General features: G+C 57.5%; 1 protein-coding gene across 1 annotated transcript in view; it reads left to right on the top strand.

Moving 5' to 3' along the window:
• Positions 1 to 7,257: 7,257 nt before the first annotated feature.
• Positions 7,258 to 14,208, top strand: part of SOGA1 (suppressor of glucose, autophagy associated 1) — a gene marked incomplete at its 3' end in the record, with an annotated part of 15,550 nt that continues 8,599 nt past the window's right edge. Inside the window, 3 exon segments of the mRNA XM_010186546.1 lie at positions 7,258 to 7,461; positions 9,006 to 9,164; positions 11,806 to 11,868. Of these exon segments, the coding sequence (XP_010184848.1) occupies positions 7,282 to 7,461; positions 9,006 to 9,164; positions 11,806 to 11,868 (402 nt within the window).

Here is a 14,208-nt window from a genome sequence, read left to right as displayed (position 1 = left end):
TAGGGCACAGCACAGTGCAGCATCCCTGGGCACGGTTGTCATTGCATTGCTGAGCATCACCTGTCCTGGCTCAGTTGGGCAGCCCAGCATGGCATGGCTGGGTGCAGGGCTCAGCATGGCTCAGCTCAGCACGGTATCACCAGATATGGCCTGGCATGGCTGGGGATGGCTGGATGTATGGCATGGCTTGCCTAAGCCTGGCATGGCCCATAGGGCAAAGCTCAACATGACACAGTATGGCCCAGCTGGGCCTAAGGCCTGGCCTGTGTCAGCACAGCAAGGTCCAGCTGGGCACCGCTTGGCTCAGCACAGTACAGCATGCATTGGCATTGGGCACTCATTGACACAATGTGGGCCCGCTTAGTCTGGTGTGACCCAGCTGGGCATGGACTGCCCTGGCATGGCATAGATGGGTGCATCTTGGCTCAGCACAGCATGGCCAAGCCTAGCAATGGCCCCAGTTGCCATGACTAAGCTCAGCTGGCACATCTTAGCAGGGCACAGCTCAGCATGGCATGGCTGAGCATTGACAGCCAGGTTTGGCATCCCAGAGCATGGCATGGCACAACCTGACCCTACAGTTGGGCACAGCTCAGCCCATCATAGGGTGGGATGCTCCCTGCTGCCCTCTCTCCCTGCTGATGCTGCCAGACCCTCAGGAGATTTTCCAGCTCGCTTCTTTCTGCTGGTTCCCAGCTTCCCTGGGGCCTTTTTCCAGGCGTGTGGCATGTCTGCTTGGTTCATGGGCACGTGGTGAAGCCAGGGCAGACGTGCTGCATGGAGACAGAGGGGCACAGAGCTGTTCTGCCTCCAGTCTCGCATCGATCCGGTGCATCTTGGCATGTGCTGCCTGCTGCAGGGTGGCACAAACAGCCACCCTGTGCCACGTCCTGGTGGGCTGTGGGCATTTTGAACCCTCTGCTCTTCTTCAGGGTAGAGCTGTGGATGAGATGCTTGTGCAATTACCTGCAGGGGGTTCAGGGGTAGGAACCGTGTCTCGCTGGCTGCATTTCAGATGTCACAGGTTGGAAATCTGGCCAGCTTTCAACCACTGGTGCCAAAGTGTAAATGCGTTGGTGTTATAGCTACGAGGTGGGAGCTAGGGATTGGGTGACACTCTCGAAGATGCTCAATCAGACCCTTTGTCCATCAGCAAAGCCCCAGTTCACAGCTGGTGTCCCAACTCCTGCCAGAATTAGCAGCAAGAGCTTAAGGGCTTTGATTTACTGAGAGCTGGAAAAATACAAATGAGGCTCCTCCAGTTTCCAAGAACGTGCATGCGAACGCTGCTGTTCCCGTGCGCTGTGCAATTGCTTCCTCTGTTTTTGCGTGATCTTCCCAGTGAGCTGCAGGCCTGCGAGGAGCGGGTGTTTTACCTGCCATGAGGGACAGCACCTCAAATTCCTTGGCCAGGAGCTGTTGGAAAACAGAGCTGCTGGAGGCGCACACCCACAATTGCCATGAGGATGCTGGTGGCATCCTTCCTTCTTCAACACGGCATCTCCCCTGTGCGCTCACACCAGCATGTGGGTCTCTCTTCACACCTCCCTGATGTGTGCATCCTGCTTGTAACCATGTTTTGGTGTTGCAGCTCGCATCTCCTGATACTTGAGCAGGAGAGCAGCAAGGCGGTACCCTGGCTTCAGCTGAGCAGAAGCTGCAGCTGGATGCGTGCACCCCTTGTGCTCCAAAAAGATATGGTAGATTTGCCTGGTTTTCTCCAGCAAGGAGCAGAAAACTGTGCTGGGCTGCAGCAGGGTGCTGGCTTGTTCCATCTCTGCTAAAAATTCACAGATTGGGGCCTTATGGCAAAAATAAAGCCTTAACCCAAGCGATGAGCATCACCCACCCTGCCATGCAGCCTAGGTCAGAGAGCTGCATGCAGAGACCCAGCAGATTTTGCAGCTCCATTCCCCTCTGGTGTGGGTGAATCAGACTTACCAGAGGTGACTTATTTCCTAGGACTCATCCAAATAGCAGCAAATGAATGGATTTTTTAATTGTTATTCATCGGAGCCAGGTAAAACCTGGTGCATTCTTAGAGAGAAACAAGGATTTTTGGGGGTGGGAGGGTTTTGGCAGCGTTTGGCATGGGCCAGACGTGCGTAGTGCTACTACACCCGCGTGATGCACGCTGGGTTTTGGAGCTTCCCAGCAGAGCTCCTGCGAGCACATCACAGCTCTTTGTAGCGTGCCAACTCACGTTGCATCTTTCCTCGGCTGCCATAATAAAATATACATATTTAAGCACACTTCACCCATTTCTCTTTACAACATGGATTTTTGCAAAGCTCTACCTTCCTCCTCCTGCTCGAGACACAGCAGGCCAGTGTCTCTTCTTGCCCTTGCTCTTGGATGCATGCGCCTACTGTGACCCCCCCGTAAATGGGTTATTTCAAGCATTTCCACCCAAAAAAGGGCTGTTTTCGTGCCTGGGTTGGCAGCTCGAAGAGGGAGGAGGTGTCTCGGGTGTCCTTGCCCCATCTTGCTGTTGCTGAGCCGTGCAGTGGAGAGCAGTTCCCAGCCCTGCTCAGCAGGCTGGAAAATGTGAGATGCGATACGGCAGCAGCTGCAGAGGGACAGGCAGACAAAGAGTGGGCACGGGAGAGGGTTTGGAGCCAGGGGAGGGGGTGCTGGCAAACCCACTCCTCTCCATGGGAAGGGGCTTGGGTGAAAGCCCTGTAATGCTGGGAGTGCAGCCCTGCCTGCCCTGCGTCACCCCATGTCCCTTGGGGTTTGTGTGCGTTTTCCAGCTCCGTCGAGACACACATAGAGAGTGTGGGTGGGTGCCTCATTTGCCCTAAGACAACCGGGGACCAGTACGTGCCACCAGCAAGGGCTCACCCCACCAGCAACCACCCTGGAAGGGGCTTTGCAGCCTCTTGCCTTTTGGATGCTGCACAATGTGGGTTGCGCTGCAGAGAGCCCCCAGCTGTTTGCCCGTTAATTTATGGGGGCAGGTGTAAAGCTGAGAAATGTTGATTTTTCCCTCGCTGACGTGCTGTGCTCTCTGCCCAGGGGGAGCCGGTGTGCAGGCCAGGGGCAGGGCTCAGCACGCCGGCTGCTACACTGAGCTCCAGCATGACACGGAGGGAATGATGGCACATGTTTACTGTCAGAGCTGGGCTAGAGCTGCTCTTAATATACCCAAAGAAACCCCTCGGTGTGACACATGGGCGTGCCTAACCCATCCTTTTGACTCATTACACCCTGGTATGGGCTCAGGATGAGCTGTGCTTGCTGGGATCCCCTTGCTGGCAGAGGATGTGCCTGGGCACCCTGGGCAATTTCCTTTAGCAATCCCCTCTGATTTTATTCTTTCCCTTGGCATAATTCCCTCATCTGGTGGGTGCTCAGAGTTAATTGAAAGCTGCTGCTTTTGTCCTGCAATCTCGGAGGACACAGTGCTTGGTGCTTGTTGCTCCTGGATGGTAATCCCCATCTTTGCATGGGGGATTGCAGGCTCTCACATGGGCCAGCGCAGCCTCGAGCTCTGCACAAAGGCATCAGTGCAAAACACACCGGCAGCTTCCACCCTTTCTCCTCCTTTGCATCTTACACCGAAGTTTGGGGGTGCGGGTGGAGGGTGCAAATGCGGGCAGGGCTGTGCTCCCCCAAAAGCTGCCTGTCCCCCGCAGGCAGGCGGCTGCTGCTTGGCTGCGCCCCAGAGCCCGGGGCTGCCAGAGCTGCGGGTGTATGTGCTGCCAGCAGCGCGACAACCAGCCATGTCGTTATTTGCATGATCCTGTTTCGCATCCGTTGCTGCTTTCTGCTTCTAAAAGATAGCGGATCCTGCTGAGGAGCTGCGAGCATTGCACAGCGCCAGACCCCTGTTCTGAGCTTGCTGCATTCTTGCAGGCGCCTACACCAGCATGTGACCCCCGTTAGGCAGGAGATGTGAGGGATTAACTCCTCTGATGGGTTTGGTCTGCATTTTGAGGTGTGCCCTGCCATCTCCACTGCTTCTCTTGCTGCATTCAGGGCCATCACCCTAAAGCTCAGCTTCTTCCAGGTCAATGCCCTGCAGGTGGGCATGCAGACACTGCTGTAGCTGTTCCCTTCTCCTGCTCTGTTTTTTTTTCTGAACTGGAACCAGGCAGTTTGCATCCCACCTTGCTGCTTCTTAGTTTCCTTAATAATCTCCCAAGGGAGAGACCGTGTCTCCAAGGTTTGCGCTGAGAAGGTTGAAGGTATTTTGTCTCTCGGGTTTCTCCATCGAGTGTAACCTGGCTCTGCAAACACAAGGGGGGTGTTTGCTTCTGTGCACCACCATCCTTTGGGCACTGAAACAACCTCACTGAAACCTCCCCAGAGTGCAGATCATCCGTGTCTTTTCCAAGACAGGTGACTTCTAGCGTAAAAGCATCACAAAATCTCTGCTGCTGCAGAGATGGGATGGGCACAGATGCAGTGGTGAATAATCCTGAAGGATGGAGGGGCAGAGCAGCCCACGGGTGCTGGGAGGCTGTGACTCCATGGAGGGGTGAGTGCCTTTATTTCATACAGGATAAGTGGCTGAACGTGACAGCCCCCAATGGGCAGTTGTGTTGGAAAGAAGTCATTTATCTCGTCCTCAGGGTTGCCCACCTCTTCTCCGTTCCATACTTTATTTAGCATCGCTTATGGTGCTTCATGCTCACAACACCACTGCTGATTTGGGATGTTTCTAGGAGGTTCCTCCCCGCTTCTGGCTCTGCTCTCACCTGTATCCAAATGGATTTTTTGCTTTGATTTTGCTAAGTTGGCCACCAACTTCAGAAAATGTGCAAATGCCAAGGATGAGGCTCAGGGGCTATGATGGACTCTGAAGCTGTTAGGGGACCTCTGTACCCCCCATGCGCTGCGTCCAGGTGCAGCGGGGCCCTTCTGCAGAGGGGGTCAGCTCTGCCATCCTAAGTTCTCTTCCAGTTTGCTGGCACTTTTCTGCTCTCCAATCCTAATCCAGTTACTATGGCTTAGCAGCATGGCTTGCCTGCAAGGGGCAAGCTTGGGGTGGTCTGTGCAGCGGCTGCATAGGTTTATTGGCATTACAAGGTCCCAGTAATTCCCTGCTGCTGGAGCCAAGGGAGGCACTGGCTTTCCTGGCTCCCCAGTGCCAGCCCTGCTGCAAGCCCCCAGTCCCCAGGGAAGCACCCTGTGGAGGAGCAGCTCAGGGCTGTGCCCCAGCAGTGGCTTATGCCGGCCCTGAAAATAACGGTTGCTACAACCCGAGATATAAACAAGCAGGAGCTCTTAGCACGGCAAGCCCAGGCTTCCTTCCAGCAAATGTGAGGTTTGGTTGGGTTTTTTCCAAGGTCTCTGCTCCCTGCCCTGCCCAGCTCCAGGCTGGGGAAGCCACTCAGCAAATGAGAGCCAGTAAAATCAGGCTCTGCAGTTGTATTCAAGCCACGATTCGCATGACTTTGGTAGTGAAAGGTTGTTTTCCACCACTCCTTAGAGAGCGCCTGCTCACCTGTGATGCATAATGCATTTTTTCCCCATGAAAGCTCCCAAGGAACAGATCCATAATCCAGCTCCCCAGGCTGCTTTGGCTTACAGGGGTTTTGCTGCTGTCCCCAGAGTCATGGCACTGCCGTGTGGGGTGGGCAGTGCTGCGGTGGGTTTCCATGGGGGTCATTGCCCCACAGTGCATTACAGCTGTTGCAGGGTTTCTGCTGCTACATGCGGTTCATCCCTGGGGGGTTTCACACCTGAGCTGGCTGGGGGATGTTTCTGAAATGTGTCTGAAATGTGTCTGCAGTGGTGCCCCTTCGTTGGATGGTCTCCGGCCATCCCTGGAGCAGCCCAGCCCAGAGTCCCTGGAACATCCCACTCCCCATCTCCTTGCCTTAGGGCTGTTCAAGACACCCAACATGAAGCAGGGTGGCAGAGGGTGGCAGAACACTGGTGGCCGTGGTGCCTCTGGGCTCCGGCAGCCTAGGCCGGGAGATAATCCAGGATTGTCTAATTGGCGTTCCTTAGTTGTCACGTAGCGTTTAAAGCCAACAGTGAACGACTGTGACTTGTCCCTGCAGCTGCCGTCCCCCCTCCCAGGGCTCGACTTTGCCTTTCGGGGGAATTCTTGCAGCTGGGGCTTTGTCCGGGCCGGGCGAGCGCAGCAGCGAGCGTGCCAGTGCCTGGCAGAGCCGGCACGGTGCTGCTGTCCCAGGCTGTAGGTCACTGTCACGGGCACTGTCGGGAGAAGCAGGGTCGTGTCCACCTCTGCCAGGGGTGAATCAGGGCTGTGCATCCCCGCTGCCTATGCCAGATCCCTGTCTTGTCCCTTCCCTGGTTGTGCAAAGCAGCAGAGTGAGCCCCTCACCTCTCAAGTGACAATTGTGTTTGGCAGTGATGGGAAATGTTTAGTGGCGGGGGTTTTTGGCAGGAAAGCAGATGCTTGATCCTCTCCCAGAAACGTGCCAGGTCCACCAGGTCTTGTCAAGGAGAACAGCCGATGCGGCGGCTGCATTTGCTTGAAGGATTTGGGTTCAGACCATGTTCATGGAGACAAGAAAAGAGCTTTAGGCAGCAGCCTGTGTGGGTCCCCAGGGATGGGAGGGGACAGTCCTTGAGCATCCCCATGGCCACAGCCCTGCACTGGATGGGGAGGTGGCACTGGGGCTGTGGCTGTTGCAGGGGGTCCTACAGTGGCCAGAGGAGGCTTTGGGTCACCCTTGGCCCTGCTGTGACATTGACACAGTGGCCCCATGCTGGAGCTCTGCTGGGCTGGGAGAGGTTCACCACTGTGAGAGCTGATGAGGCTGGGAAGAGGTAGAAGGGGGACCCAGCCCAGCAATTGCTGCTTGGTGGCAAAAGGGACAACCTCTGGTCCCTGGCACTGGTGGCATCTCACTCATGTCCCTGCGTTGCCTCCTCTGCCTGTCCTCACCTGCCATCTCCTCCTTCCCTCGCCTGCCTCCCTGACACATCTTTTCCAAAGACGACCTACATTTTTCTCGCCGCGGCTGCCGCCTGTGCTGCTCCTGCAGCTCCTCTCCCTCCCCCATCTTCCTCTTTCTTTTACCACTAATATTTATAGGCGCCCATGTTGGCTGTCCCCCCCGCCGTGGCTGGCTTGCTGGTGGGTGATGGTGCCCAGCTGGCTCTGAGCCCTTTTCCTGCAAGGATGGGGCTTGACCCAAGGGGTTGAATATCTGTGAAAATGACTGATGGGATGGAGGAGGGCAGGGAAACCTTGGTGGGGAGGTCTCCCAGGGAAAAAGAGATAAAAGCGAGCTGCAGCGTCCATCCCCTCTAACGTACATCTCCCCACAGGATGAGATCGAGGAGCTGCGTGCCGAAATGCTGGAGATGAGGGACGTCTACATGGAGGAGGATGTCTACCAGCTGCAGGAGCTTCGTAGCAAGCCCTGCCGCATCCTGCAGTACCGGCTGCGCAAGGCCGAGCGCCGCAGCCTGCGCGTGGCACAGACGGGCCAGGTGGACGGCGAGCTCATCCACAGCCTGGAGCAGGACGTCAAGGTGAGCCCCGGAGGGCTATGTCCCCATCCAGGCAATCCCCAGATTCCCCACAGTGTTTTTTGATGAGATGTGGATATGGTGGCTGGTGAGGCGTGAGGGGATGGCTGGGGATGCTGGGTGCAGGGAGCTCCCTGGGACTGTGCTGTTTATGGGGTGCAGCCTCTTCATGGAAGCATCACAATTCCCCACCAGTGGTGAATACAGAAGAAATGGGAAGTGGTGCTTTTGGCTCATGGGTGGTCTGGGCTTGGGGGTCCTGGGGGTTGGAGAGGGCCAGTGTTGCCAAAGGATGGGGATCTCACAGTGCCATATGCACGGTTCGTCCTGTGCACGCTGGAGCCCAGCCCGGATTTGTGCCCTGGAGTTGAGCTCCCTTATCCTGCACTGATGGGGACAGCATGGGGCTGCTGCCATGGTCTGGAGCAGCGTGAATGCACAGAGAGGGAGCATGGGGACCCTGGAAGCTGCTGTCAGGGAAACCTTGCAGAGCCCTGGGCATGGTGGCAGGCGGGCTGGGGCAGGGACAAGGGGATTTCTACAGGGTGACGTTGTCTCGTGCTCACCAGCTGCTGGCCCTCGAGGGCCTGAGTGCTCTTACCCACACGGCTGCTGCCAGGAGCAGGGTGTGGTGGCAGCCAGAGATGGCTTAGGAGGACAGGCAGCAGCTTGAGGAGTAATTTAGTTTTTTGAGCAGAAAGCAGCCAGTCAGTCATGGGGCTGCAAACTTGCCTTGCACTACCCATCCCTGTTGGGGGTCCAGTCTCCCAGCTTGGGGTGCTGCTGCCAAAAACACTCCCTTCCTGCTTCTCCCTTCCTGGGAAAGAAAGTGCAGCCTATCATCAGGGAGAACAGGAGCCTGACCCCATGCCCTCAGCCCCCCCAGCCCTGCAAGCGGGGCCTGCTGCTGCCTCCGCAAGTGCCCCAGGCTGGGCAGAGGACCAGGGTGACTGGGGACAGTTTTTCCCTTCCTGCAGATGCAGGAGCAAACGTGTTGTGCTGTTAAACTCCCTTTATGCCGAAGATGCTCCATTGCACAGATCCGGAGTGGGGACTCTGAGGACAGTAGGGATGGAGTCATCCTTCACCCCGGGCAGCTGCTGGTTTTTTCTGTAATGTGATGCAGCAGCTCGCCTTTCTCCTGGCCGGCACAGCTGCTGCCCGCAGTGAGAGGCTGCCTGCTCTGGTGCTGCCTGCTGGCTTTTCCAGGCTTGCGAGGGCTTTTCCAGCCTCACCACGTGGGGAAAAAAGTATGGGAAGGTGACAAGCCTCCTGCAGCATCATGTTAGGGCTGGGGCAGGCAGGGTTTGGCCAGGGGATGGGGGCACGGGTCAGCCTTGCAACTGGCAAAGGGGGAGCGGCAGTCATGGCACCCGATGGAGGGGATGCATGCAGGGCCAAGGATGTCACTCAGCACGGGGGCTGCTCCAGAGGGTCTCAGCAGCAGCCCAGTGATTTCTGCATGAGGATTGTAGGTGCCCAGGCACCACGGTCACAGCCCTGCACACACTGCGCTCAGCCTGATGACAGCCCCGTTGTGTCCCCAGGTGGCCAAGGATGTCTCTGTGCGGCTCCACAATGAGCTGGAGGTGGTGGAGAAGAAGAGGATCAGGCTGGAGGAGGAGAACGAGGACCTGCGCCAGCGGCTCATCGAGACGGAGCTGGCCAAGCAGGTGGTGCAGAATGAGATGGACAAGCTCCGAGAGGTGAGGGGGACAACGGGAGGAGGGACCGGGAGGTGTCCCCAAGACTTTGCCTGTCGCAGATGTCCTGCCCCCACACTGTGGGATCCCCCATCCCTGCTCACATCGCTGAAACCCAAACCGGGCTGCAGATGCTTGTGAAACCTGAGCAGTGCCTGCCCTCAGCGAGCCTTCATCCCACCCTGTGGGCAGGGGTGGTTCTACCCTGTCCCGGGGGGGCTGCGGGACTTCTGCCCTGCACTAGAGCTGTTCTATGTGTCCTTGTCCATTTGCTCAGCCCAGCCACCTGGGCTGTGCCCAACTCCCACCAGCCAAAGCTCAGCACGATGTGTGGAGTTCACCGTGTCCCTGGCACAGTCCCCAGTGCTGGCCACATCCTGACTGCGCGCTGCTGGTGCAAACCGGGCCGAGCCGCGGGGCTGCGTGGCAGCGATGTCCCAGCAGTGCTGCAGGGCCAGGTGGGGTGCATAGTCCCATCTGTGTCCTGGGAAGCCATTTGCCACATGTGTACCCACACGTGTCAGTGCAGGGGACTCCATGCCATGTTTGAGACCGGCTCCCAGCCAGGGGCAGAGTCATCCTCGGTGACAGGAAAGGCATCCTGATGACAGCATGGGCTTGTGATCCATCGCAGCACTTGTAACCCACTTCCCTACTGCCCGGGATGCCATCAGTCCCCGCAGAGCCTCGAGAAGCGTCACTGGCTGAGCCATCAGGACAGCGCGTGGGAGGATATGTCATGGCAAAGCTCAGTCCTGCTCCCTGCCTGGGTCCACTGAGGACGGGGACGTGACACAGGGAGGGGGTTTCTCTGCCCCCCAGGCATGCTCCAGGGGGTCACCACACGGCTTGGGGTCTCCAGGGCTGGCTTCTGTTAATGCCAGGGCCAGATCCTGGCGAGCTGCAGGACTCGTTCACGGTCACACCCGTCCCCTCTGCAGCCACCTTCTTGCAGGGTGGCACTCAGCGTCCTCACCCCAGAGGGGTCTTGTCCCTCCGCTGCACAGCCTCTGCTAACAGGCGTGAAATGGGTTTTCCTGCAGCTGAGGAGCATGAGCTGAATAACAAACGGCAGCAGCAGGAGGGAGTGGGGCTGGAGGATCCTCACACTTGAAAAACAGGCAGGGAAAATGGTTGCGTGGTCAGGGAGACCTGAGTGCCAGCTGCTGCCCTGGCAAAAGAGCATGGGACAGGATACGGCCCCTCTGCAGCTGGTGAGCCCCAAGGGGACGCTGCCAGAGACCCAGCTCGGTTCAGAGACCCAGCTCAGCTCAGAGATCCAGCACAGCTCAGAGCACAGCTCCCAGAGCTCAGGATGGCTGTCCCCAGGCTAGCAAGGGCACTGGGGTTACTCACTGATTGCAGAGCACTAATTAGACAAACAGTGAGTTAACAGCCCTCCTCCACGTCCTCCCTGCTGCTGCAAGGCGCAGAGCGTGGCAGAGCTTGTTAGCAGCCAAGCAGAGGGGAGGCTGGGCAGGGCTGGGCTCACCCCTCAGGGCTGATTATTCCTCCCTTCCAAGAGATTTCTCCTATAATTGGATAATTGTCGGGATGGACAGATCATCCCCAAAGGCGTATGCGTTTGCCCCTCTGGCTCTGCCACTCCACAGCGTCTCCTGGAGGGCAGGAGAAAAGTGGGACCAGTCCAGGTAACCCATGCCAAGCCCACCACAATGAGAACCTTAGGCACAGCCATCCCAAGGGCTGCACCCAAGGTGGGACAATGCCAGCCTATGTCTGACCCAGGGGGCTGTGCTTTGGAGATGCCCTTTGCCAGTCCCGGTCCCCAGCGCAGTGTGGGTGAGGGATGCCGACGTGGCACAGCCACCCCCTGGGAGAGGCCTGGCAGCAGCAGCAGCTCCAGCGATGGTCATGGCCTTAATAGGAAAGCCTGGAGCCCGGCACCTTGGCACGGGCAGCAGCTTACATTTCACAGCTGCTTTCTTTGGCTGCTGGGCCTCAGCGCCAGCTTGGAAATAGGTCCAGGGCAGCTGTGTGGATCGGCCAGTGCTGATGGGGGGCTGTGTGGATGTTTTTGAGGGTTTTTGCCCTGGACCCTCCCTGGATAACTGGTCCTACTCTGGGAACATGCATTTTCCCCCACTTCCAGTTTTCCTTATTGCTGCATTTGACCTCTCTGTCTCCCAGCTGTCCTCACTAGCCTGGAGATCATCCCTTGTGTTCCCAGAGGGCAGAGGCAGCATCATCCTGCTGAGGACCCCTCCCCGTGGCTGAGTGACCAGCACATGTTCCTTACTTGGGGAAGAGGCAATGAGGAACGTCATCTCCTGCTGCTCCCACACTGGGATGCCCTGGGAGCTGTCCCTTGGCCTGGGGGTTGGATTCTCTGCTCCATTCAGCCCTGACAGTACTGTGACTCAGCCTCTCCAAGTCTGGTTTCCTGCTTCCTCACTGCTCGTTTGCCTGCAGGGGAAATTTCTGGCCAAACCCGTGATATGGTGCTTGCTGGTCCAGCTCCCCCAAAGCAAGGGGCCTCAGCTCATTGGGGCTCCGGTGTTTCTCCTGGGTTTTACGAGAAGCTGGAGAAGTTGGCATCAGTGTCTGTCCACGCCAGGTCTGTCCATCCATGCCAGGGTGCCGTGCCATTGCTGTGGGTAACAACTCTCCCTTCTCTCTGCAGAATTCCCTGAAGAAGCGGGGGTCTCGCTCCATCGGGAAGACAGATAAGAAGCCGTCAGTGCAGGTATCAGTGCCAGTGCATCGGGGATGTGCCATGGTGACTCTCCAGCACCCCAGGTCACGGTGCCAGCCAGAGACTACCCCTGGCCCAGAAATAAATGTGGGCATGGCAGTGCCATCTCCTCCCTTGCAGGGCTTTCCTGCCTTTCAGAGACGCTGCATAAGGAAGGGATTGATGTGCTGGGCCATCCTCTTTGTCCTCAGCTGCTCCCTTGTCTCATTTATCAGTGGAGGCCAGGCGGTGGCTTTAACCCTTTCCTTGTGGCTGCTGGAAGGAGCCGAAGGGCTTTGACTTTTCCCTTGCAAAGCTGCTTCTGCTCTTGGGTTGTGGCTGTTGCAGCCTGGGTCCCTCCTGCCTGCACCAGCAGCCATCCTGGGGATCCCACGGGGTTTGGGTGAGCTGAGGGTCCCCATGGAGACTGAGCTGTCCCTGCCCCATTCCAGGCTGCTGGGGCAGCGCAGGCGAGGGTGGATTTGCTGGCAGCAGTGGGATTTCAGCTGTCACTTGCTGTTGGGCTGAGCTGCTGTCACTCGCTAATGCTGTTACCAGGGCTTGGAGGGCAGAGTTGCTGCTGCGGGAATAGAAATGCAAGTGTTTTAATGCTGCAAAAATCCTCTTTCAAAGGCAAAAGACCTGAAAGGTTTATTGTGGGGAGTAGATCTGCTCCCCCAAAGCCAGGGCAGGAAGGGAGACCCCCATAAAGGCACTCCTGCCATGCACTGCTGAGAGCATCTTGTGTCAGGGACCCTGAGAACCACAAGAATTTCTGGGTGACCTATGTCATTGCTGGCACTGCCCATGCCATGGGACAGGGATCCCCAGGCCTTCAAAGACTGTCCCCTTCATTCTTTTACTTATCATCTCTGTTTATCTCCATCCTTGAGAGCCCTTTGAGGCCAGCTGATGGTCCCAGGGTCCTGGCCTCTATCTCCCCAACGAGCAGATGTGGCTTTGCCCCTACATTTGGCTGTGCACCGAGCCAGGGGGGGGCTGCCCAGGACCCCCTCCATCACCCCCCTTCCCAAGGCTGAAATACAGCCCCTCCTCTGCTTTTTCCCAGGGCAGGAAACAGACTCCAGCCCTAGGCCACAGTAACCCCCCAATCTGCTTCCAACACCCCTGCGGAGCTGAGACCCCTCAGCTTGGGGACCTGGGGCTGGATGTGGCCCCAGCTCTGTGATGGGACCAATGCTCCAGGAAGGAGCCAGTGCTGGAAAGCAAAACCTGGACGTGCCCCCCTGACTTCTCCTGCGCAGACGTGGCCTGGTGGCCCCGCTGGCACGGATGCTCATGACTCATCTGTGACTTCCTGGGCCCCTTTCCTGCCAGCCACGCTAGGCAGGCATTGGCCCTCACTGAAAATGGAGCTGGGGGGGACAGACAGGCCTTCCCCGCACTCCAAGAGTGCTCCAGATGGTCTTGAGGATGTGTGTCCCTCCAGCGATGCCAAGGGACACGAGGACATGCCGAGCTGCTGCTTTTTTTTTCCCCCTGGATAAACAGGAACTGAGGTCATGTCTGCCCCCGAGAGGAAAGCTGCCCACGCTGCCCCCTCTTAATCTCCACAGCTAATTAGGGGGGGCACAGCTTTAATGCGCCTTAGCAAGGCCACTTCTCTGCGTGTGTGTCAAAGAGCGGCAGACTGGTCCTTGTGGTCATGGTGGGGCATCTGGGGAAGGAAACGGCACCCCAAATTTCTGGGTTCCACCCCCTCACCCATGGCCTAGGTGTGAGCAGCCCAGGAAGTCTGCAGAGTAAATGGCTGCTGTGAGGTTTAAGGTGTGAGCATGGGCATGGCTGGGGGGTCAGGAGCACCTAAAGAGGGGGACAGCTTCTTTCTGCGAGCCAAGGAAACAGGAAAGGGGGTGGGTTCAGCCGGGCAAAGGTCTCCTGGGGCCAGTGGCCACTCAGCCACAGGGCTTGGCCACCTCCAGTACCTACCCAGGGCTCCAATGGGTGCTTCAAGGTGAGAGTCTCAGCCTAGCAGGTCCCCTCCTGGCAGGCACCGTGCCGGAGCTCAGAGAACTGGAGTGACCTCATGACACAGGAAGCTGCTAGCTGGACGTCAGGAAATCCTGGTCCTCTGTCCAGAAAGCTTTCTGAAGCAGAGAAACAGTCTCCCTGGGCAAACAGCCGAGAGCCTTGCTGCTAAATTTTAAAAAAAAGACACGTAGAGAACAGTCCCAAGAAGCAAAAGAGGCTCAGGAAGAGACTGGCAGGATGATAGGGTTTTGTGTCCCCTGGCAAGGTGGTGGCAGCAGAGACAAGGGCTGGGACTTCGGGAGGTTTCCAGCCCAAACTGCTACTTCTCTGCCCCATGATAGAGCGTTTTGGGCCAAGCAG

The sequence above is a fragment of the Mesitornis unicolor genome, unplaced genomic scaffold (assembly GCF_000695765.1).
Source record: "Mesitornis unicolor isolate BGI_N332 unplaced genomic scaffold, ASM69576v1 scaffold32316, whole genome shotgun sequence".
Taxonomy (NCBI): Eukaryota; Metazoa; Chordata; class Aves; order Mesitornithiformes; family Mesitornithidae; genus Mesitornis; species Mesitornis unicolor.
This window is presented reverse-complemented; position numbering and strand designations above follow the sequence as displayed.